Source organism: Salmo salar, chromosome 23 (genome assembly GCF_965601325.2).
Source record: "Salmo salar chromosome 23, fSalSal1, whole genome shotgun sequence".
NCBI lineage: Eukaryota > Metazoa > Chordata > Actinopteri > Salmoniformes > Salmonidae > Salmo > Salmo salar.
Window position 1 is genome coordinate 45,604,447 of NC_138313.1, and position 24,885 is coordinate 45,629,331.

Genomic DNA, 24,885 nt, shown 5'->3' on the forward strand with positions numbered 1-24,885 from the left:
CTTTAACATGGTATTGACCTGGTCCTATGACTGGGGTCTTTAACATGGTGTTGACCTGGTCCTATGACTGGGGTCTTTAACATGTTGTTGACCAGGTCCTGTGACTGGGGTCTTTAACATGGTATTGACCTGGTCCTGTGACTGGGGTCTTTAACATGGTATTGACCTGGTCCTGTGACTGGGGTCTTTAAACATGGTATTGACCTGGTCCTGTGACTGGGGTCTTTAACATGGTATTGACCTGGTCCTGTGACTGGGGTCTTTAACATGGTATTGACCTGGTCCTGTGACTGGGGTCTTTAAACATGGTATTGACCTGGTCCTGTGACTGGGGTCTTTAACATGGTGTTGACCTGGTCCTGTGACTGGGGTCTTTAACATGGTGTTGACCAGGTCCTGTGACTGGGGTCTTTAACATGGTGTTGACCTGGTCCTGTGACTGGGGTCTTTAACATGGTATTGACCTGGTCCTGTGACTATATATTATAAAAGGCGATTAGCAGAAATAAGGGCGTACTATCTCATAGTAGTATATGTGAGTTTCTCTTTCAAACAATCCCCTGGCCTTGTACACAGCTAATAGCTAACGTTAGCCAAAGCGAGTTAGTTAGCTACTGATTGTGCAACCCTAAGTAACAGTACAGATGAAGATGAAAAATGATCAGGTCTACTGTACATCTTACTGTTGAAGTTCTTGTTGAAAACAAGTCTAGGTAGGAACCGTTGCTGTTAAAATACAAGTGATCATTTTTATTCTGAACTGGAATAAACTGATTGAAGCAAGATAATTTTTGAGGCAAACACACATACAGTTCTGGGTTGCTCATCTACAGCAGGAAGCGGTCTCCTGCCTGACTGAGAAAGCAGTAGATGTTCTGGTCCAGTTTGGCACCACGTACCTTTGTCAGTCAGGGTTCTCAACTCTGTATTACTTAAAAAACAAGTACAGGAACAGTCTCAATGCTGAGCATGACCTCAATGTTGCACTGTCAAAAACAGAGCCCAGAATAGACATGCTGTAAGGGGTGCGTAACTGGTGGCAGTGAAGTCAGACGCAGGAGAGCAAAACTAGGTAATAGCCGGAGCAGTTTAATTTAAAAACCAACGGCGTAAAGAAATAACCAACATGGGTACAAAACCCGACGCACACCAGTAAACATGTGCACAAGCACTTACAACAAACAATTCCACACAAAGACATGGGGGGAACAGAGGGTTAAATACACAGCACTTAATGAGGGAAATGAGAACCAGGTGTGTAGGAAAACAAGACAAAACAAATGGAAAATGAAAAGTGGATCGACGATGGCTAGAAGACCGGTGACGCCGACCGCTGAACGCTGCCCGAACAAGGAGAGGAACCGACTTCGGTGGAAGTCGTGACACATGCTTGTTGAAAACTTCAACCAGCCACACACCTCTCATTAGGACTGTGTGTGTGTGTGTTTTCTGGTCTCCCAATCACGGCCGGATGTGATACAGCCTGGATCAATCAGTTTATTCCAGTTCAGAATGAAAATTATTTCTTGAATTTTAACAGCAACAGTTCCAACCTAGACAGATATGTCAGAGTGTTTAATGGGGGAAATAAACATGACTAGCTGTTTGTTTGGCTATTTCATTTCATTGTTATTTGTTTTTGTCTATATTGCATTTGTTTTAGGCATAAAGGCAATGAAATGTACCAATATTTACATATAGTTGCATATGTTCATAAGCTTGGGTCCTAGGAAAACACAGAATTTCTAATTTAGGTCCCAGGCTGAAAAAGTTTAAGAACCCGTGCTTTAGAGCTAACCCTTTTCAAGCTCCTGAGAGAAACATTTTTAGCACCTTCTTCTATCTACTCGTTTTTTATTTCTTTGTTTAACTAGGCAAGTCAGTTAAGAACAAATTCTTATTTTCAATGACGGCCTAGGAACAGTGGGTTAACTGCCTTGTTCATGGGCAGAATGACAGATTTTTACCTTGTCAGCTCAGGGATTCGATCTAGCAACACTTTACGGTTACTGGCCCAATGCTCTAACCACTAGGCTACCTGCTGCCCCACATAGAAGAACTCTTGCAAAGAAGAACTCAGTGGTTCTGTGACTTTACAGAGTTCATATTAAACTGAGAAACCACTGCTTCCTTTGCTGATTGTGTTTTCACCGCGTTGAAGATATCTCACCATTCGTGGTGCAGCCCGTTCCTTTGGAGGTGACCGAGGGTTCCGTGGCCAGGTTCACCTGCCAGGTGACCTCTAACCCTCCTGCCACCATCACCTGGGAGCAAGACCAAAGCACACTACCTTTGGAGACAGACAGGTAGGCACACTAGACACTACACACAAAGCGCACTACACCTGGATGCTAAAACAAAACACCCTACCGTTGGAGACAGACAGGTAGGTACCTGCTGGAACACCCTACCGTTGGAGACAGACAGGTAGGTACCTGCTGGAACACCCTACCGTTGGAGACAGACAGGTAGGTACCTGCTGGAACACCCTACCGTTGGAGACAGACAGGTAGGTACCTGCTGGAACACCCTACTGTTGGAGACAGACAGGTAGGTACCTGCTGGAACTTGGCTCTGTCTCAATTCATCTGTGAGAAGGAGGCGAGGAGAGAAGATGTGAGGAACGAGAAAGAGAAACTGTCTTCAGCCACCTCATACTGTATCTGTCTGTCTGTCCTTTACTTTGACTAGATTGGAATCCTTTTTTTGGGACTGTGTGTATACTGTTCTATCAGGCCCTGGTCAGTATTGATTATTTTAAACCCAAGAACATGTTTTAGAACAGTAATCTCAGTAAGAAATATGCTAACATGATTGCCATTGCTAGCTAGATAGCTAGCGAAAACAGTTGCCTAGCAACAACCATCTTAAGAAGATATTTGAGAAGTTCATAAGAAAATCATTAAATCTTAAGATATTGTTGAGGAATTGCACTTACGAACTATCTTATGAACTTCTCTTTTTTTTTTCTTAAGAAGTGTTTCGTGACTCTGGGCCCTGGTCCTGGCCATCATTGTCCATTTGTCTCTCTAGAATCACAGTCCTGCCCAACGGAGCTCTCCAGATTCAAAACGTCCAACTAGAGGATGCTGGGAAGTACCGTTGTGTGGCCACCAACATCGGCAACCGGGTCAAGAGTAGAGAGGCAACACTCTCCGTCATCAACCCAGGTGTGTGTGTGCTTTCAATTAAGATTATGGGTAGACTTGTTTATAAGCCCATCCTCCTTCTCTACCTCACCTGCACATACAGTATGTCTCCTTTCAAATTGTACTGGTTTTAACTGTGAAAATAAATGCACAACTAAAACTTTTTTTTGTCTCTGTGTAGGTTCTGGCCCTAAACCGCGTCAGAGGCCCCGGATCATTGCGGGCCCCCAAAACATGACAGCTTCCCTCCACTACACCGTGGTCCTGGAGTGTGTTGCTACAGGCAACCCCAGTCCCATCATCTCCTGGAGCCGGGCCGACAGTAAACCCATCGACGTGTTCAATGCCAGGGTGCTGGGCAGGTGAGAGGATGCATGATGCACCACTGTACCCATAATGCTCTGTGCAACATCGGCCATCACGTTTAAAGACCCACTTTTGTAGCTTGTCATTTATCTATCAGTGACATTTTTTTTTTTTAAAACATCCTTTGTGTTGTATGTGATTTTATTATTGTTATAAAAAAAATATATAGAAAAATGTATTTCCTGAAGGAAAATGTGTGCGGTTGCTTCAGCGGTCTAAAAGTACTGTTTGTACTGTAAAGTGTGTTGTGTTTTAATGCATTTAAAAAATATATATTTATTTGTGTTTGACAGTGGAAACCTGGTGATCAGTGATGTGAAGCCTCAGCACAGTGGAGTCTACCTCTGTAGAGCCACCACCCCAAGAACACGCAACTACACCATCGCTGCTGCCAACCTCACTGTGCTAGGTAAACTACTATATCCTTATATACCGATCCAACAATGTGTTTTCAGCTGAAATGGGAGAATATTGCTTTGGGTTTTGGTCTAGTGGTTACAGCCACTGAGTGGTTTCTCAATATGCATACTACCTAGCGTGCTCCACACTCTCATGCTCCCAGTGTATTCTCCGAGGACGTTCTCTTGAGTACGTTCTTGTGAGGACGAGAGTATGGAGAAGACGTGAAACATTCCATTTGAGCAGCATTCCCCCTACTGTATTACCTCACGCTGAGCAGCATTCCCCCTGCTGTATTACCTCACGCTGAGCAGCACTCCCCCTACTGTATTACCTCACGCTGAGCAGCCCTCCCCCTACTGTATTACCTCACATTGAGCAGCACTCCCCCTACTGTATTACCTCACGCTGAGCAGCACTCCCCCTACTGTATTACCTCACACTGAGCAGCACTCCCCCTGCTGTATTACCTCACGTTGAGCAGCACTCCCCCTACTGTATTACCTTACGCTGAGCAGCACTCCCCCTACTGTATTACCTCACGCTGCACCTCCCCCTGCTGTATTACCTCACATTGAGCAGCACTCCCCCTACTGCATTACCTCATGTTGAGCAGCACTCCCCCTACTGTATTACCTCACGCTGAGCAGCACTCCCCCTACTGTATTACCTCACGCTGCACCTCCCCCTGCTGTATTACCTCACGTTGAGCAGCACTCCCCCTACTGCATTACCTCACGCTGAGCAGCACTCCCCCTACTGTATTACCTCACGCTGAGCAGCACTCCCCCTACTGTATTACCTCACGCTGAGCAGCACTCCCCCTACTGTATTACCTCACGCTGAGTAGCACTCCCCCTACTGTATTACCTCACGCTGAGTAGCACTCCCCCTACTGTATTACCTCACGCTGAGCAGCACTCCCCCTACTGTATTACCTCACGCTGAGTAGCACTCCCCCTGCTGTATTACCTCATGCTGAGCAGCACTCCCCCTACTGTATTACCTGACGCTGAGCAGCACTCCCCTACTGTATTACCTCACGCTGAGCAGCCCTCCCCCTACTGTATTACCTCACGCTGAGTAGCACTCCCCCTGCTGTATTACCTCATGCTGAGCAGCACTCCCCCTGCTGTATTACCTCACGCTGAGCAGCACTCCCCCTGCTGTATTACCTCACGCTGAGCAGCACTCCCCCTACTGTATCACCTCACGCTGAGCAGCACTCCCCCTACTGTATTACCTCACGCTGAGCAGCACTCCCCCTGCTGTATTACCTCACGCTGAGCAGCACTCCCCCTGCTGGTATTACCTCACGCTGAGCAGCACTCCCCCTACTGTATTACCTCATGCTGAACAGCACTCCCCCTACTGTATTACCTCACGCTGAGCAGCACTCCCCCTGCTGTATTACCTCACGCTGAGCAGCACTCCCCCTGTGGTATTACCTCACGCTGTGCAGCACTCCCCCTACTGTATTACCTCACGCTGCACCTCCCCCTGCTGTATTACCTCACGCTGAGCAGCACTCCCCCTACTGTATTACCTCACGCTGCACCTCCCCCTGCTGTATTACCTCACACTGAGCAGCACTCCCCCTACTGTATTACATCACGCTGAGCAGCACTTCCCCTGCTGTATTACCTCACGCTGCATCTCCCCATTCACCGACCCTTCCTCTAGACAGGACAATGGCGACAATAGAGACCAAACAAGATATACACAAAGCAAACGTTTTACTTCATAACTATCAGCTAGCTATATGTGAATCTTAATAATGTAGCTAACCAGATAGTATAACAGGCAAAAATGACCTAAAACCAATGTTATCCATGGTAGATGTCAATTCTTCGTGGCTATCTGGCTAGCTAACGGTAGTAGCTAGCCAGTGAGATCTATTGACTTACTATGGACCTACGCACACTACAGTGGGTATTGTAGGCAGGTATCCATGCCAAAATTAACACAGCATGTATTTATTAATGTATCACGATAAAATATTGTAGTCAGGCAACATATGACATGTGAATAGGCAAAATTGCATTCGAAGACGGAGTGTATTTTTCTCTCGCTTCAGGTCAAATAATGGCCGCCGTTGATTTCAAGAAAACGTTCTTAATTTTTACGTGGTTGTGTCATATTTCTTTGCATACTTTCCATTGAAGCATCGATGCATGCTTCAAAATATCTACAAACGCATTCGAGAAGTGCCCTCCATGCTCCGTTTCGCATACTTTGATTTAGACTCATACTTCCGACCGTCCCGTACTCCCAATTTGCGTACTCGGAGCACAGTAGTATGCATTTTGAGAAACACCCCACAGCCTTTGGTGTATGTATGTCTGTGTGAGTGTGGGTTCAAACCCCGGTCCCACTGCTTCCACACACACTTCCTAATACTTCCTGTCTCTATCCACCAATAAAAAGTACAAATGTAAGAATATTATGCCATCCTTAGGGTTTTTCGTAACGTGTCGTCACCTATAAATAATACTGCACAAATAGACTGGATGTGTATAGTACAGTTAAATGATATAGTAAAAGGGTGATACCCACCTCCTCCACCACTTGTTCTGCCTCTAGAGCCCCCATCGCTGGTGGAGAGACCCGAGAGCCAGACCCGTCCCAGGGCTGGCACTGCCCGCTTCATGTGCCAGGCTCAGGGGGTGCCCCCGCCACGCATCACCTGGCTGAAGAACGGAGAGGAGGTGCACCTGAACGGCAGGATCAAGATGTACAACAGGTACTGTTACACCTGAACAACTCAGTACTAAATCTCAAATGAACACTTCACATTTTAAAATGGGATATTCAAAGAAAAGAGAAACCGAACGCTGCTCTCCTGCTTATATCACTTAGTTTATTGAACGTGTCGGCCTCATAGCGTTCATTGACGATATCATCACATTATCTCCACGCACCTGCAACAAGATAACACAGATGTTCAAGTGCTTTTTTAAAATTTAGAATTAAAACAAACTTTTTTTTTTATTGTCCACTCAATATGGAAATGTGTCTTTGACTTCACAATAACACTATTGACATAAAGAAAACCATAAAACATGTCAATGTGTCAGTCAAATGATCTCCAACAATGGTTTGTTGTAATAATAGTGAAGCTGTTCTCATCAAATCGAATGTTATTTGTCAAATGCGTCGAATACAACAGGTGTAGTAGACCTTACAGTGAAATGCTTACTTACAAGCCCTTAACCAACAATGCAGTTTTATGTATTTCAAATGGCGACCTGCCAGGCCATCATTGTAAATAATAATTTGTTCTTAATTGACCTGCCTGGTAAAACATTTAAAAAATAAAAATAATAATACAAGTATTGATTTAAGCTTGATGGCATTGTACACATACCATTAATAAAGACTGTACCGAAGTTCATGACTCTGTTTCCCTCCACAGTAAACTGGTGATCACTCAGATCACAACAGAGGATGATGCCATCTACCAGTGTGTGGCGGAGAACGAACAGGGCAGTGTTCTGTCCCTGGCACGCCTCATCGTGGTGATGTCTGAGGACCGGCCCAGCGCGCCCAGGAACATCCACGCTGAAACCATCTCCTCCTCAGCCATCCTACTGGCCTGGGAGAGACCCATCTACAACGCTGACAAAGTCATCGCTTATTCTGTACACTACATGAAGGCTGAGGGTAAATGTACTGTTATAAGCATGCATGAGCCTTTATAATGTCTGATTGTAATGCTGACAAAGTCATCACATACTCAGTTCACTACATGAAGGCTGAAGGTAGGACTAAAGACAGGGTGAGGGAGAGGTAAAGACAGGGTGAGGGAGAGTTAAAGACGGTGAAGGTAGGACTAAAGACAGGGTGATGGGGGAGTAAAGACAGGGTGATGGGGGAGTAAAGACAGGGTGAAGGTAGGACTAAAGACAGGGTGAGGGAGGAGTAAAGACAGGGTGATGGGGGAGTAAAGACAGGGTGAAGGGGGAGTAAAGACAGGGTGAAGGTAGGACTAAAGACGGTGAAGGTAGGACTAAAGACAGGGTGATGGGGGAGTAAAGACAGGGTGAGGGAGGTGTAACGACAGGGTGAGGGAGGAGTAAAGACAGGGTGGGGGTGGAGTAAAGACCGGGTGAGGGAGAAATTAGCAATATGCCATTTTACAGGATATGACAAAAGTAATGTCCACAAGCCACAAATCTCCTCTCTCACATACATTTTTGTAGAAAATGAAAATATGGTTTGATATGCGTCTAATGAAATCACTGGGGAGCATTACAGAGTTGTGGACATCGCTTTTTTTCAGACATTCATAAAATGTGTTCTTGTTGTACCAATATGTTACAGGCAACGATTGGTCACTGAGAAATGTTGAAAATGGTGGTTGAACTTTTTGAACTTCACAATGAAGGTATTTGAAAGGAGTGAAAAGGGGAGTCCAGTCCACCTCAATAGGTGATGGAGGCAGGCAGGCAGGCAGCGCTCTAACCTCTACGGCTCTAGTAGTCTAACGTGTGACCAGATTTCCTTGGAGGCCATCTGTTGTAGCCAATGCTGAGGTCAAGGTTTTATCAGGAAGAATGGCAAGCTCACCAAAATAAGCCATGGCCTGCCATTGTCCGCTCTCAACCTTCTCAACCTCTCGCTGCATGCTCTTAAAGGAACAGGACACCGTTTTTGAAGTGTCGTAAGCTTGGATGGCCTTGAAATAGGACTTAGGACTTAGGGAAAATCATTTAGGGAATAGGATTTAGGGAATAGGACTTAGCCAATAGACTTAGGATTTACTGTAGGGAATAGGATTTAGGATTTATGGAATAGGATTTATGGAATAGGATTTAGGGAATAGGATTTAGGACTAAAGGAACAGGATTTAGGAAGAGGATTTAGGGAATAGGACGTAGGACTTAAGGAATAGGATGTAGGACTCAGGGAATAGGATTTAGGGAATATGACTTAGAATTTAGGGAATAGGATTTAGGATTTAGGCAATATGATTTAGGGAATATGACTTAGGGAATAGGATTTAGGCAATAGGCCTTAACAAAGTCTTCTATACGCCACATTTCCCGCGCCCGCCGGACGGATGGGGATTCGGCGCTGGGCTCTTTCCCCTTCGCTCGCCGCTACTGAGGGAATCCTGGTTAGTTTATTTTCCTCTGCTTAGTAATATGCTTAAATTCAGCGGGTTGCCTCGTCTGATCTGAGGTCGTAGTCAAAGTGAATGGAGTGTGGCCGGGCGCCCGGGCTCACCTTCTCAATCCGGTTTAGGTCGGCGGTCGGAGCTCCGCGGCCCAAACCTAACCCCCAGCGCTACCCCGGGAACCGCATGCGTAACGCATGGGAAAGGAAGGACACACGGGGAGAGGAGAGAGAGCCGAGGCCCCCTCTCAACACTCCCACCGAGGCGTCCTGATCTGCCGTTATCGCGAGTCCCATAGGACGGCATACAATTGGCCCAGCATCGTCCGGGTTAGGGGAGTGTTTGGCCGGGGTAGGCCGTCATTGTAAATAAGAATTTCTTCTTAACTGACTTGCCTAGTTAAATAAAGGTTAAATAAAACATTTAAATAGGATTTAGGATTTAGGGCTTGGGGAATAGGACTTAGGGAATAGGACTTATTACTTAGGGAATAGGACTTAGGGAATAGGACTTATTTCTTAGGGAATAGGACATATTACTCAGGGAATAGGACATATTACTCAGGGAATAGGACATATTACTCAGGGAATAGGACATATTACTCAGGGAATAGGACATATTACTCAGGGAATAGGACTTTGGATTTAGGGAATAGGATTCAGGATTTAGGGAATAGGATTTATTACTTAGGGAAAAGGACTTAGGGAATAGGATTTAGGATTGAGGGAATAGGATGTATTACTTAGGGAATAAGATTTAGGGAATAGGACTTATTACCTAGGGAAAAGGATTTAGGGAATAGGACTTATTCCTTAGGGAATAGGATTTATGGAATAGGATTTATGGAATAGGACTTACCGCTATCTACTACTTGACTTTGTCAAAACCAAACAGACCAAACATTTGTAATGTGAGAAGATAATCTAGAAACATCATTTAACTGACATTGAAACAACAATAATAGCTGACAGTTGCTAAAAACACGGTTTAAAAAGGGGATGCAGACAAAAGTAAAAACATTTTTATTTAACTCCTTGTCATTTGGTTTGGACTGACCTCCTCCGAGGCCCTGTGGGCAGGAAAGACGTCACAGATTAGGACTGTTTGAGGCCTGTGAGCAGGAAAGACGTCACAGATTAGGACTGTTTGAGGCCTGTGAGCCGGTTAAGACATGTCACAGATTAGGACTGTTTGAGGCCTGTGGGCCGGTTAAAACATGTCACAGGTTAGGACTGTTTGAGGCCTGTGAGCAGGAAAGACGTCACAGATTAGGACTGTTTGAGGCCTGTGAGCAGGAAAGACGTCACAGATTAGGACTGTTTGAGGCCTGTGGGCCGGGTTAAAACATGTCACAGGTTAGGACTGTTTGAGGCCTGTGGACAGGAAAGACGTCACAGATTAGGACTGTTTGAGGCCTGTGGACAGGAAAGACGTCACAGATTAGGACTGTTTGAGGCCTGTGGGCCGGGTTAAAACATGTCACAGGTTAGGACTGTTTGAGGCCTGTGGGCAGGAAAGACGTCACAGGTTAGGACTGTTTGAGGCCTGTGGGCAGGAAAGACGTCACAGGGAATGTGACTCTGCTCTGCTCTGCATTAGTTCAATGTTTACAGAAAATCTGAGGGGCAAGAAGACTGTTAGCAGAAAGACTAGTTTACCCAAACAGTAAAACCAACTTGTTAACATACCACAGGGTTTGAAGATACTCATCTCTGGTCTTTTATATCTATTTTATTCATCTATTCATCTATTTGAGGCATCTTCCTTGTAACACGTTACATTAAAACCTTTTCATTTTCTCCCCTATCCATTCCAGGACTAAACAATGAGGAATACCAGGCGGTGATTGGCAACGACCCGACCAGCTACATTATAGATGACCTGGAGCCATCCTGGAACTACTCTTTTTACATGGTGGCTTATATGCCGATGGGAGCTAGCCGTATGTCTGACCAAGTCTGTCAACACACTCTGGAGGACGGTGAGTAAGCTCATACAAGTAGACTGTTGTCATGCCAATGAATAGAATGGAATGGAATTGAGCAGATAACAGGGATTATCAACTACTCCTTTCTGTAACTCACTTCATCACTTCATTTGTATGTGTTTTAAGTTTGACTGCATTGCATTCGGACTGTGCAGAATCACTGATCTACAAATCATCCCAAATAACTGCTCAATATTGGGATTAAGGTTAGAGATTCTGTGCCTCGCCTTGTCTCTAACTGATCCATTCCAACACGGTTGAATGTCTCCTCCTGTCCCCTCCAGTGCCCCTGCGTAACCCAGAGCTCAGCCTGACCAGCCACAGCCCTACAGACATCCAGGTTTTGTGGCAGCCTCTACCAACCAAACTGTCCCGTGGGCACATCTGGGCCTATCGTCTGTCCTACCGCACGGCTGCAGACACCACGGTTCTGTCTGTGGAGCTGGCCCAGAACAACACCCAGTACCTCCTGGGAGACCTTCAGCCTGATACCGTCTACCTGCTCCAGATCGCTGCAGCCACCAGGGTGGGGTGGTGTGAACCCTCCTCCTGGACCTCCCACCGTACTCCCAAAACCTCCAGCATCAAAGGTAACTAACATCACATCCTAACCCTCACCCTAAACCAGCATTAAAGGAATCTAACATCACATCCTAACCCTCACCTTAAACCTCCAGCATCAAAGGTAACTAACATCACATCCTAACGCTCACCCAGCATCAAAGGTAACTAACATCACATCCTAACCCTCACCCTAAACCTCCAGCATCAAAGGTAACTAACATCACATCCTAACCCTCACCCTAAACCTCCAGCATCAAAGGTAACTAACATCACATCCTAACCCTCACCCTAAACCTCCAGCATCAAAGGTAACTAACATCACATCCTAACGCTCACCCTAAACCTCCAGCATCAAAGGTAACTAACATCACATCCTAACCCTCACCCTAAACCTCCAGCATCAAAGGTAACTAACATCACATCCTAACCCTCACCCTAAACCTCCAGCATCAAAGGTAACTAACATCACATCCTAACCCTCACCCTAAACCTCCAGCATCAAAGGTAACTAACATCACATCCTAACCCTCACCCTAAACCTCCAGCATTAAAGGTAACTAACATCACATCCTAACCCTCACCCTAAACCTCCAGCATCAAAGGTAACTAACATCACATCCTAACCCTCACCCTAAACCTCCAGCATCAAAGGTAACTAACATCACATCCTAACCCTCACCCTAAACCTCCAGCATCAAAGGTAACTAACATCACATCCTAACCCTCACCCTAAACCTCCAGCATCAAAGGTAACTAACATCACATCCTAACGCTCACCCTAAACCTCCAGCATTAAAGGTAACTAACATCACATCCTAACCCTCACCCTAAACCTCCAGCATCAAAGGTAACTAACATCACATCCTAACCCTCACCCTAAACCTCCAGCATCAAAGGTAACTAACATCACACAGCATGTAAAGGTTTTCTATTCTTCAGAGTGATTTACAGAAGCAGTCAGTGCCTTGCTCAAGTGCGCATCAACAGATTTCTCTTGAACCAACTCAGCTCGGGGATTCGAACCAGTGACCTTTCAGTTACTGGCCGTTATAACGTTCTTAACTACTAGGGTACCTTCTGCACACCAACATTTGAAACACACGTAGTCATTGCGTCCTACAACTATGGGACCAACTACTAAACGTTTGACTACGTTAATACACATATAAGTAAATTTGTCCCAAGTCTTTTGACACCTTTAAATGGAGGGGGAAATTAAAGTGTTTTAATTTCCAAACGGTAAAACAGATATATGTATGAAAAAAATATAGATGGGGGTCGCACCTACAAGCATTTCTATACACCCGCAATAACATCTGCTAAATATGTGTATGTGACCAATACAATTTCATTTTGATTTGATATGAGTGTGGGTGTGTCAGTGTGTGTGTGTGTGGGTGGGTGAGTGTGTGTGTGTGTGGGTGGGTGGGTCGGTGTGTGTGTGGGTGTGTGGGTCGGTGTGTGTGTGTGGGTGGGTCGGTGTGTGTGTGTGGGTGGGTCATTGTGTTTGGGTGGGTGGGTGGCTGGGTGGTGGGTTAGTGTGTGTGGGTGGGTCAGTGTGTGTGTGTGGGTCGGTCAGTGTGTGTGGGTGGGTGGGTCAGTGTGTGGGTGGGTCTGTGTGGGTGGGTCAGTGTGTGTGTGGGTGGGTGGGTCTGTGTGGGTGGGTCAGTGTGTGTGTGGGTGGGTGGGTGGTGGGTCAGTGTGTGTGTGTGGGTGGGTGGGTCAGTGTGTGTGTGTGGGTCGGTCAGTGTGTGTGGGTGGGTGGGTCAGTGTGTAGGTGGGTCAGTGTGTGTGTGGGTGGGTCTGTGTGGGTGGGTCAGTGTGTGTGTGGGTGGGTGGGTCTGTGTGGGTGGGTGGGTCTGTGTGGGTCGGTCAGTGTGTGTGGGTGGGTGGGTCAGTGTGTGTGTGTGTGGGTCGGTCAGTGTGTGTGGGTGGGTGGGTCAGTGTGTAGGTGGGTCAGTGTGTGTGTGGGTGGGTCTGTGTGGGTGGGTCAGTGTGTGTGTGGGTGGGTGGGTCTGTGTGGGTGGGTGGGTCTGTGTGGGTGGGTCAGTGTGTGTGGGTGGGTGGTGGGTTAGTGTGTGTGGGTGGGTTAGTGTGTGTGGGTGGGTCAGTGTGTGTGGGTGGGTGGGTCGGTCAGTGTGTGTGGGTGGGTGGGTCAGTGGGTGGGTGGGTCAGTGTGTGTGGGTGGGTGTGTCTGTGTGGGTGGGTGTGTCTGTGTGAGTGGGTCAGTGTGTGTCTGGGTTGTGTGTGGGTGTTTAGGGGATAATATTATTCCTTAGCCAGCTGTTTCTTTTCAAGTCTGGCCTTCCCTGTAGCTCAGTTGGTAGAGCATGGTGTTTGCAACGCCAGGGTTGTGGGTTCGATTCCCACGGGGGGCCAAGTACGAAAAAAAAAAAATGTATGTAATGAAAAAAATTAAATGTATGCATTCACTACTGTAAGTCGCTCTGGATAAGAGCGTCTGCTAAATGACTAAAATGTAAAATGTAAATGTAAGTCATTTAATTTACCACAGAATAGATATGAAAACACTACAGTTTCACACACAATATAAAAGCTATTAACTATTGGTAAACGGTATTGGTTGCCATTGAAACAGAAACAATCTATTACCTAAGATACTCTGTTGGCTGTGTGGCCGTCAGTGGCTGGTTCTTCTTGTGGCAGTGGTAGTACGGTGACACTGGTATGTTGATATGTCTGTGTACAGTGATTTTTCTCCGATCCCTGCCTCTACTATGCATGTTCTTTACAGACCTTTATGCTACTGTACTGTACCTCATTCTGTAATCTTGATGTTGTACCATCACTCAGACACAGGAAGTCCCCATTGTGAGCAGGCAGTTCCTGGAAGCAAGGCTTTGTGCGTTGAATCCTTTCAATAACAGAATGATGTGTCTATAACAGAATGATGTGTTGCTGGTAGTGGTAGGGCTAGTGGTAGGGCTAGTGGTAGGGCTAGTGGTAGGGCTAGTGGTAGTGGTAGGGCTAGTGCTAGTGGTAGGGGTAGGGATAGTGGTAGGGCTAGTGGTAGGGGTAGGGGTAGTGGTAGTGGTAGGGCTAGTGGTAGTGGTAGGGCTAGTGGTAGGGGTAGGGCTAGGGGTAGTGGTAGGGCTAGTGGTAGGGCTAGTGGTAGTGGTAGGGCTAGTGGTAGGGGTAGTGGTAGGGGTAGGGCTAGTGGTAGTGGTAGGGCTAGTGGTAGTGGTAGGGGTAGGGGTAGTGGTAGTGGTAGGGCTAGTGGTAGTGGTAGGGCTAGTGGTAGGGGTAGTGGTAGTGTTGGGCTAGGGGTAGTGGTAGGGCTAGTGGTAGGGGTAGTGGTAGGGGTAGGGGTAGTGGTAGGGGTAGGGGTAGGGCTAGTGGTAGTGGTAGGGGTAGGGGTAGTGGTAGGGGTTGTTGGTTGGCTTTCATTGTAGACAGTGTGCATCTTAAATGGCACCCTATTCCCTATATAGTGCACTATTTTTGACCCCAGACCTATTTCAGACGCAGCCAGTATGTGTCCTTCATCATTCTCTTCATACCTGTTCTCCTTCCTGTGTCCCCACAGTGCCACCTGCCCCACTGCTGCAGCAACTGGAGCCTCTCAACTGCACCTCCATCTTGGTTCGATGGCAGCCATCTCCAGGCCCCGTGGTCGTCCAGGGTTACCGGCTCTGTTACCATGAGGAGGGTCAACCAGAACAGCCCTCCATCCAGCTCCAGCCTGAGGACACAGAATACACTATCAGTGGTCTGGGTAAGTGATGATTAGATATAGGTATAGATACTGTAGGTATAGATACTGTAGGTATAGATCGGGTAGAGGTAGAGATTGGTAGAGGTAGAGGTGGGTAGAGGTAGAGATGGGTAGAGGTAGAGATGGGTAGAGGTAGAGGTGGGTAGAGGTAGAGGTGGGTAGAGGTAGAGGTAGAGATGGGTAGAGGTAGAGGTAGAGATGGGTAGAGGTAGAGATGGGTAGAGGTAGAGATGGGTAGAGGTAGAGGTAGAGATGGGTAGAGGTAGAGGTAGAGGTGGGTAGAGGTAGAGATGGGTAGAGGTAGAGATGGGTAGAGGTAGAGATGGGTAGAGGTAGAGATGGGTAGAGGTAGAGATGGGTAGAGGTAGGGTAGCGGTAGAGATGGGTAGCGATAGAGATGGGTAGAGGTAGAGATGGGTAGAGGTGGGTAGAGGTAGAGGTGGGTAGAGGTAGAGGTGGGTAGAGGTAGAGGTGGGTAGAGGTAGAGGTGGGTAGAGGTAGAGGTGGGTAGAGGTAGGGGTGGGTAGAGGTAGAGGTAGAGGTGGGTAGAGGTAGAGGTGGGTAGAGGTGGGTAGAGGTAGAGGTGGGTAGAGGTAGAGGTGGGTAGAGGTAGAGGTGGGTAGAGGTAGAGGTGGGTAGAGGTAGAGGTGGGTAGAAGTAGAGGTGGGTAGAAGTAGAGGTGGGTAGAGGTGGGTAGAGGTAGAGATGGGTAGAGGTGGGTAGAGGTAGAGATGGGTAGAGGTAGAGGTGGGTAGAGGTAGAGGTGGGTAGAGGTAGAGGTGGGTAGAGGTAGAGGCGGGCAGAGGTAGAGGCGGGTAGAGGTAGAGGCGGGCAGAGGTAGAGGCGGGCAGAGGTAGAGGCGGGTAGAGGTAGAGGCGGGTAGAGGTAGAGGCGGGTAGAGGTAGAGGCGGGTAGAGGTAGAGGTGGGTAGAGGTAGAGGCGGGTAGAGGTAGAGGTGGGTAGAGGTAGAGGCGGGCAGAGGTAGAGGCGGGCAGAGGTAGAGGCGGGTAGAGGTAGAGGCGGGTAGAGGTAGAGGCGGGTAGAGGCGGGTAGAGGTAGAGGTAGAGGCGGGTAGAGGTAGAGGTGGGTAGAGGTAGAGGTGGGTAGAGGTAGAGGTGGGTAGAGGTAGAGGTGGGTAGAGGTAGAGGTGGGTAGAGGTAGAGGCGGGCAGAGGTAGAGGCGGGTAGAGGTAGAGGCGGGTAGAGGTAGAGGCGGGTAGAGGCGGGTAGAGGTAGAGGTAGAGGCGGGTAGAGGTAGAGGTGGGTAGAGGTAGAGGCGGGTAGAGGTAGAGGTGGGTAGAGGTAGAGGTGGGCAGAGGTAGAGGCGGGCAGAGGTAGAGGCGGGTAGAGGTAGAGGCGGGTAGAGGTAGAGGCGGGTAGAGGCGGGTAGAGGTAGAGGTAGAGGCGGGTAGAGGTAGAGGTGGGTAGAGGTAGAGGCGGGTAGAGGTAGAGGCGGGTAGAGGTAGAGGCGGGTAGAGGCGGGTAGAGGTAGAGGTGGGTAGAGGTAGAGGTGGGTAGAGGTAGAGGCGGGTAGAGGTAGAGGTGGGTAGAGGTAGAGGCGGGTAGAGGTTTGAGTGGCTGTAGGGACATCAACAGGTTACAAAGGGGAGAATCAGATATAGGTGGACAGCCATGGAATGGAGGGAGGGACCGGTAGTGGCCCCTAAAGCTGAGGAATATTTTGCATCCCCGATCAATATGGCCTCTCCTAAACAGACCTCCCTCGCCTCCCCAGCCCCCCAGTCCAGTCCCAAGTTCCTCCCCCAATCCCCTGTCCATCCATAGCCTGGTCCCAGATCTGTTTGTGCTTTCTTACCAACTCCTATGGTCATTATCACATTTGGTATCACAATGAGAAGACAACACCAACAGATCTGGGACCAGGCTAGTCCAGCCCCTGTCCAGTACCCTCCTCAGTGGCTCTCCCTCCCCAGTATTGTGTGAGCAGCAAAGCCTCCAAGAGGTTAGAGGTCAGGGCCCAGATGTCCTTCCCACCACTGTTTCCCATGGATCTCATCCCTGGCCTGCATACATTATCACTGGCTATTGTGCTATAGCTGCAGGGCCGCTGGGCCAGAGCTGCCCTGTGACACCCTGGCCACCAACCCACCCATAACCCTGAGTAGCACCCCCTCTACAGCTGGACAGGTGGACGTTACCACCACACCCCACAGCCCCCTGGGATTGGCCAGAGCTGGACAGACCTATGATCTATGGTCGTAAGACATTGGACTTGGATTAGAGAATTGCCATGTCTGCCCCCCCCCCCCCCCCCCCATTACACAATGGCCTGCTGTCTGTGTTGTCTGTGTAAATAGTGATGGCATGCTGTCTGTGTTGTCCATGTAAATAGTGATGGCCTGCTGTCTGTGTTGTCCATGTAAATAGTGATGGCCTGCTGTCTGTGTTGTCCATGTAAATAGTGATGGCATGCTGTCTGTGTTGTCCATGTAAATAGTGATGGCCTGCTGTCTGTGTTGTCCATGTAAATAGTGATGGCCTGCTGTCTGTGTTGTCCATGTAAATAGTGATGGCCTGCTGTCTGTGTTGTCTGTGTTGTCCATGTAAATAGTGATGGCCTGCTGTCTGTGTTGTCCATGTAAATAGTGATGGCCTGCTGTCTGTGTTGTCCATGTAAATAGTGATGGCATGCTGTCTGTGTTGTCCATGTAAATAGTGATGGCCTGCTGTCTGTGTTGTCTGTGTAAATAGTGATGGCATGCTGTCTGTGTTGTCCATGTAAATAGTGATGGCCTGCTGTCTGTGTTGTCCATGTAAATAGTGATGGCCTGCTGTCTGTGTTGTCCATGTAAATAGTGATGGCCTGCTGTCTGTGTTGTCCATGTAAATAGTGATGGCCTGCTGTCTGTGTTGTCCATGTAAATAGTGATGGCCTGCTGTCTGTGTTGTCCATGTAAATAGTGATGGCATGCTGTCTGTGTTGTCCATGTAAATAGTGATGGCCTGCTGTCTGTGTTGTCCATGTAAATAGTGATGGCCTGCTGTCTGTGTTGTCCATGTAAATAGTGATGGCCTGCTGTCTGTGTTGTCCATGTAAATAGTGATGGCCTGCTGTCTGTGTTGTCCATGTAAATAGTGATGGCATGCTGTCTGTGTTGTCCATGTAAATAGTGATGGCCTGCTGTCTGTGTTGTCCATGTAAATAGTGATGGCATGCTGTCTGTGTTGTCTGTGTTGTCCATGTAAATAGTGATGGCCTGCTGTCTGTGTTGTCCATGTAAATAGTGCCCAACAGATGCAGAGGAGTCCATGGGATTGTGAAATAGTCTCTAGACTGATAGAGGTCAGATAGATATCATTAATAGTCTCTAGACCGATAGAGATCAGATAGATATCATTAATAGTCTCTAGACTGATAGAGGTCAGATAGATATCATTAATAGTCTCTAGACTGATAGAGGTCAGATAGATATCATTAATAGTGTCTAGACCGATAGAGATCAGAGAGATATCATTAATAGTCTCTAGACCGATAGAGATCAGATAGATATCATTAATAGTCTCTAGACTGATAGAGATCAGATAGATATCATTAATAGTCTCTAGACTGATAGAGGTCAGATAGATATCATTAATAGTGTCTAGACCGATAGAGATCAGATAGATATCATTAATAGTCTCTAGACCGATAGAGATCAGATAGATATCATTAATAGTCTCTAGACTGATAGAGGTCAGATAGATATCATTAATAGTGTCTAGACCGATAGAGATCAGATAGATATCATTAATAGTCTCTAGACCGATAGAGATCAGATAGATTTGATTAGATCTTAATCTAGGCTTTTAATTCCCATTTCTTCTAACAGGTAAAGGATTTATCTGAAGTAAATCAACAGATTTATCTAGAAGGAATCAAACGTTATAGCAATCAAACGTTATAGGAATCAAACGTTATAGGAATCAAACGTTATAGGAATCAAATGTTATATGAATCAAAAATGATATGAATCACTACTTGCACATTCATCTTTTGCACATCTGTCACTCCAGTGTTTAATTGCTATATTGTAATTACTTCACCACTATGGCCTATTTATTGCCTACCTCCCTTATCTTACCTCATTTGCACACACTGTATATAGACTTTTTCTATTGTATTGACTGTATGTTTGTTTATTCCATGTGTAACTCTGTGTTATTTGTGTCGCACTGCTTTGCTTTATCTTGGCCAGGTCGCAGTTGTAAATGAGAACTTGTTCTCAACTAGCCTACCTCGTTAAATAAAGGTGAAATAAAAAAATATGAATCAAACGTTTTAGGAATCAAACGTTTTAGGAATCAAACGTTAAAGGCTCATGATGAGTTAAAGTTACATACTGGGCAACTGTCTCAACATCATTCTATTCTTACTTGTGTCTCAGCCTTCCTCCAGGCCTAGCCTATATGTCTGCAAGTTGAATGGTAGACAGAAGGGTGGAGGGGCAGCCAGGTGGAGGGTAGACAGAAGGGTGGAGAGGCAGCCAGGTGGAGGGTAGACAGAAGGGTGGAGGGGCAGCCAGGAGGAGGGTAGACAGAAGGGTGGAGAGGCAGCCAGGAGGAGGGTAGACAGAAGGGTGGAGGGGCAGCCAGGTGGAGGGTAGACAGAAGGGTGGATGGGCAGCCAGGTGGAGGGTAGACAGAAGGGTGGATGGGCAGCCAGGTGGAGGGTTGACAGAAGGGTGGAGGGGCAGCCAGGTGGAGGGGCAGCCAGGAGGAGGGTAGACAGAAGGGTGGAGGGGCAGCCAGGAGGAGGGTAGACAGAAGGGTGGAGGGGCAGCCAGGAGGAGGGTAGAAGGGTGGATGGGCAGCCAGGAGGAGGGTAGAAGGGTGGATGGGCAGCCAGGAGGAGGGTAGAAGGGTGGAGGGGCAGCCAGGAGGAGGGTAGACAGAAGGGTGGAGGGGCAGCCAGGAGGAGGGTAGAAGGGTGGATGGGCAGCCAGGAGGAGGGTAGAAGGGTGGATGGGCAGCCAGGAGGAGGGTAGAAGGGTGGAGGGGCAGCCAGGAGGAGGGTAGACAGAAGGGTGGAGAGGCAGCCAGGTGGAGGGTAGACAGAAGGGTGGATGGGCAGCCAGGTGGAGGGTAGACAGAAGGGTGGAGGGGCAGCCAGGTGGAGGGTAGACAGAAGGGTGGAGAGGCAGCCAAGAGGAGGGTAGACAGAAGGGTGGAGGGGCAGCCAGGTGGAGGGTAGACAGAAGGGTGGATGGGCAGCCAGGTGGAGGGTTGACAGAAGGGTGGAGGGGCAGCCAGGTGGAGGGTAGACAGAAGGGTGGATGGGCAGCCAGGAGGAGGGTAGACAGAAGGGTGGAGGGGCAGCCAGGTGGAGGGTAGACAGAAGGGTGGATGGGCAGCCAGGTGGAGGGTAGACAGAAGGGTGGAGGGGCAGCCAGGTGGAGGGTAGACAGAAGGGTGGAGGGGCAGCCAGGTGGAGGGTAGACAGAAGGGTGGATGGGCAGCCAGGTGGAGGGTTGACAGAAGGGTGGAGGGGCAGCCAGGTGGAGGGTAGACAGAAGGGTGGAGGGGCAGCCAGGAGGAGGGTAGACAGAAGGGTGGAGGGGCAGCCAAGAGGAGGGTAGACAGAAGGGTGGAGGGGCAGCCAGGAGGAGGGTAGACAGAAGGGTGGAGGGGCAGCCAAGAGGAGGGTAGACAGAAGGGTGGAGGGGCAGCCAGGTGGAGGGTAGACAGAAGGGTGGATGGGCAGCCAGGTGGAGGGTAGACAGAAGGGTGGAGGGGCAGCCAGGTGGAGGGTAGACAGAAGGGTGGAGGGGCAGCCAGGTGGAGGGTAGACAGAAGGGTGGAGGGGCAGCCAGGTGGAGGGTAGACAGAAGGGTGGAGGGGCAGCCAGTTGGAACAAAAGTTACTGAGGAGTTGAAACAAAGGGGCCCTTCTCTCCACTCCTCTCCTCTCCGTCCACTCCTCCTCTCTTTTCTCTTCTCCTCTTTTCTCCACTCTTCTCCTCTCCATCCACTCCTCCTTTCTCCTCTCTTCTCCTCTCCCACAATCCTGAAGCCCAGATTCCTTCTGTGACCCCTGACCCTAGTCACCCCTCCCCCCCCGGTCCCAGAGGCCCTGGATCCCAGCAGCTGAATGCTCCCCCTGGCCCCCCTGCCCCAGCCGAGCCCCCTGGCCACCATTCCCCACCAGCACACAACGGACCTGGACACACACACCACCTCCCTCCACCCCTCTCCACTGGTCAATACCCAGAACCTAACCTTTCACCCCAAGAGACGTAAAACAAATCCTTAATTCTCCCTTCAATACAGCGTTATTTACGAGGTGGTGGCCATGTCGATGGTGGGTTTCAAAGTGAAAGACACTGAATTAAATTGCACAGTTTTTAAGCGAAAGGGTAAATAACTTGTTTTAACTATATAAACCTTGTTTGATATTTTGTCTATTTCCTACTAATTTATCTGAATCGATTTGTTGCAGAATCCTACTCATGTGGTTAGCAGAGGTTGGGTCAGAAAGTAAACAGAAATTCCAATCCCAAATTTCATCAATGCTTTTCAATGAGAAAACTGAAATTTGAGTTTACTTCCTGAAATGAATGAATTGAAATGGAACTGCCCCCAGCCCTGGTGGTTATATACAACTAGTTAAAGTAGTTCTATATACAAAACAGTCCTATACAACTAGTTAAAGTAGTTCTATATACAAAACAGTCCTAGAAAGACCTAATTTCACCCCGACCCCCCTTCCTTCAGCTGGCCTCTTCACAGCTGCTGTTTCTACTGTTTATATGGTATAGCACCGTATAGCACAGCCTAGTGTCCATGTTCTCCTCTGTGTAGAGTTGACTTTGCAGTAACAGCATGGATGAAAGGCAGCACTAGTTCATCTAGCAGAGCATGAGGACTCGGTGGATCATTTCTTTTTGGATGAAGAGAGACAGTCAGTACTGTCTGTTTATAGGGCTCAGTAGTAACTCCTCTGTTTCTGAAGGTCTACAGGCAGACTATGGGATCATTCTAAAGCGCTCTCCTCTCTGCTCTGTGACAAGATATGATAGATAGACTGGGGTCAAGGGGCACACGGGAGAGCTTCTCTGTGTGAATAGGGAACTGACAGCAGAAACCAAAGGGTTGACGTTGCCCTCCAGCGCTTAACTGTCATCCTAATCTGTTGGAGGCTAGTCCTTTAACTGAAAAGAGAAACTTGAAATCAGATCCGCTTTAGCCGATATCCGCATAGAGGTGGAACTGCATTAGATCTGTCAAATCCACAAGCGGCTCCCGCCATTATACCTAAAGCGGACATTGCCATTGGCCGCACAAAGTCGCATTAAGAGAAATCCCAATGCAGCCTTGTTTACAAATTGGAACACTGGACTGTGAGATGTAATATACACCTCCATTAGGATGATAGATGATAGATGTAATCTACTCCTCCATTAGGATGATAGATGTAATCTACACCTCCATTAGGATGATGGATGTAATCTACACCTCCATTAGGATGATAGATGTAATCTACACCTCCATTAGGATGATAGATGTAATCTACACCTCCATTAGGATGATGGATGTAATCTACACCTCCATTAGGATGATAGATGTAATCTACTCCTCCATTAGGATGATAGATGTAATCTACTCCTCCATTAGGATGATAGATGTAATCTACTCCTCCATTAGGATGATAGATGTAATCTACTCCTCCATTAGGATGATAGATGTAATCTACTCCTCCATTAGGATGATAGATGTAATCTACACCTCCATTAGGATGATAGATGTAATCTACTCCTCCATTAGGATGATAGATGTAATCTACTCCTCCATTAGGATGATAGATGTAATCTACTCCTCCATTAGGATGATAGATGTAATCTACACCTCCATTAGGATGATAGATGTAATCTACACCTCCATTAGGATGATAGATGTAATCTACACCTCCATTAGGATGATAGATGTAATCTACACCTCCATTAGGATGATAGATGTAATCTACACCTCCATTAGGATGATAGATGTAATCTACACCTCCATTAGGATGATAGATGTAATCTACACCTCCATTAGGATGATAGATGTAATCTACACCTCCATTAGGATGATAGATGTAATCTACTCCTCCATTAGGATGATAGATGTAATCTACTCCTCCATTAGGATGATAGATGTAATCTACTCCTCCATTAGGATGATAGATGTAATCTACTCCTCCATTAGGATGATAGATGTAATCTACTCCTCCATTAGGATGATAGATGTAATCTACTCCTCCATTAGGATGATAGATGTAATCTACACCTCCATTAGGATGATAGATGTAATCTACTCCTCCATTAGGATGATAGATGATAGATCTAATCTACTCCTCCATTAGGATGATAGATGTAATCTACACCTCCATTAGGATGATAGATGTAATCTACACCTCCATTAGGATGATAGATGTAATCTACTCCTCCATTAGGATGATAGATGTAATCTACTCCTCCATTAGGATGATAGATGTAATCTACTCCTCCATTAGGATGATAGATGTAATCTACACCTCCATTAGGATGATAGATGTAATCTACTCCTCCATTAGGATGATAGATGTAATCTACTCCTCCATTAGGATGATAGATGTAATCTACTCCTCCATTAGGATGATAGATGTAATCTACACCTCCATTAGGATGATAGATGTAATCTACTCCTCCATTAGGATGATAGATGTAATCTACACCTCCATTAGGATGATAGATGTAATCTACTCCTCCATTAGGATGATAGATGTAATCTACACCTGCATTGCTTGCTGTTTGGGGTTTTAGGATGGGTTTCAGCTGATGTAAGAAGGGCTTTATAAATACATTTGATTGATTGATTGTGACTGATAGTGGACACCTCAGCATTGTGTTGGCCCAGTTGTTTTAAGGTATTATGGTGGTCAGTTGATAATAAACAGAACATGTAATATTTATTTCCACTTATGTTATTTATTAATCTACAATTTACTGTTTTCCAGACCCAAGGAGGAAGTACCAGGTGAAACTGTTGGCATTAAGTCATGTAGGAGATGGTTACCAGGCCGACCAGACACTCAGCACCCCAGGATGTGTGTGTAAGTACACAAAGAAATCAGATCAATTCTTACTATTGATCTGCTTCAGCTTCTGTTCATCCTGAATATCTACATTGGCCTCTAACACATCTCCCACTACCATAAAAAAAATACTTCTAGACAGCTGAAGCAAGAGCACACATTTTCTTCTGGAAATGTACCTTTTCTAGTTGTGACTAAAAACATTTGTGCATCTGTGTGTGTCTAGCAATCCGTGAGCACCTGGTGGCCCAGCCTCCAGCCCCGGACCATGTGAATGCGGTGGCTAACAGCTCGTCAGCGGTGTACCTGCGTTGGAGCCGTCCTGCCTTCTCCTCTAGGAAGGTTGTTAGCTACACAGCTCGTTGTACACCTGTGGGCCTGATGAACGCATCAGCCATACGCTACATACAGACGTGAGTTCATGACCAGTTCTGCAACAGAACTGCTCAAGGTCTAGACACTTATGATGTTTATACCTGTATACTGGGGTCTGTTGAAGTAGATGAAGAATACTTTAC

General features: G+C 47.2%; 1 protein-coding gene across 1 annotated transcript in view; it reads left to right on the top strand.

Annotated features, from left to right (window-relative positions):
* The window catches only part of LOC106584738 (protogenin B), a 42,929-nt gene that overhangs the window by 10,036 nt on the left and 8,008 nt on the right, over positions 1 to 24,885 (top strand). The window contains exons 3-13 of the mRNA XM_045706120.2: positions 2,162 to 2,306; positions 3,034 to 3,170; positions 3,331 to 3,511; positions 3,809 to 3,924; positions 6,498 to 6,657; positions 7,330 to 7,577; positions 10,850 to 11,014; positions 11,305 to 11,610; positions 15,132 to 15,320; positions 24,290 to 24,385; positions 24,594 to 24,780. Of these exons, the coding sequence (XP_045562076.2) occupies positions 2,162 to 2,306; positions 3,034 to 3,170; positions 3,331 to 3,511; positions 3,809 to 3,924; positions 6,498 to 6,657; positions 7,330 to 7,577; positions 10,850 to 11,014; positions 11,305 to 11,610; positions 15,132 to 15,320; positions 24,290 to 24,385; positions 24,594 to 24,780 (1,930 nt within the window). The remainder of the gene's footprint in view (positions 1 to 2,161; positions 2,307 to 3,033; positions 3,171 to 3,330; positions 3,512 to 3,808; positions 3,925 to 6,497; positions 6,658 to 7,329; positions 7,578 to 10,849; positions 11,015 to 11,304; positions 11,611 to 15,131; positions 15,321 to 24,289; positions 24,386 to 24,593; positions 24,781 to 24,885) is intronic.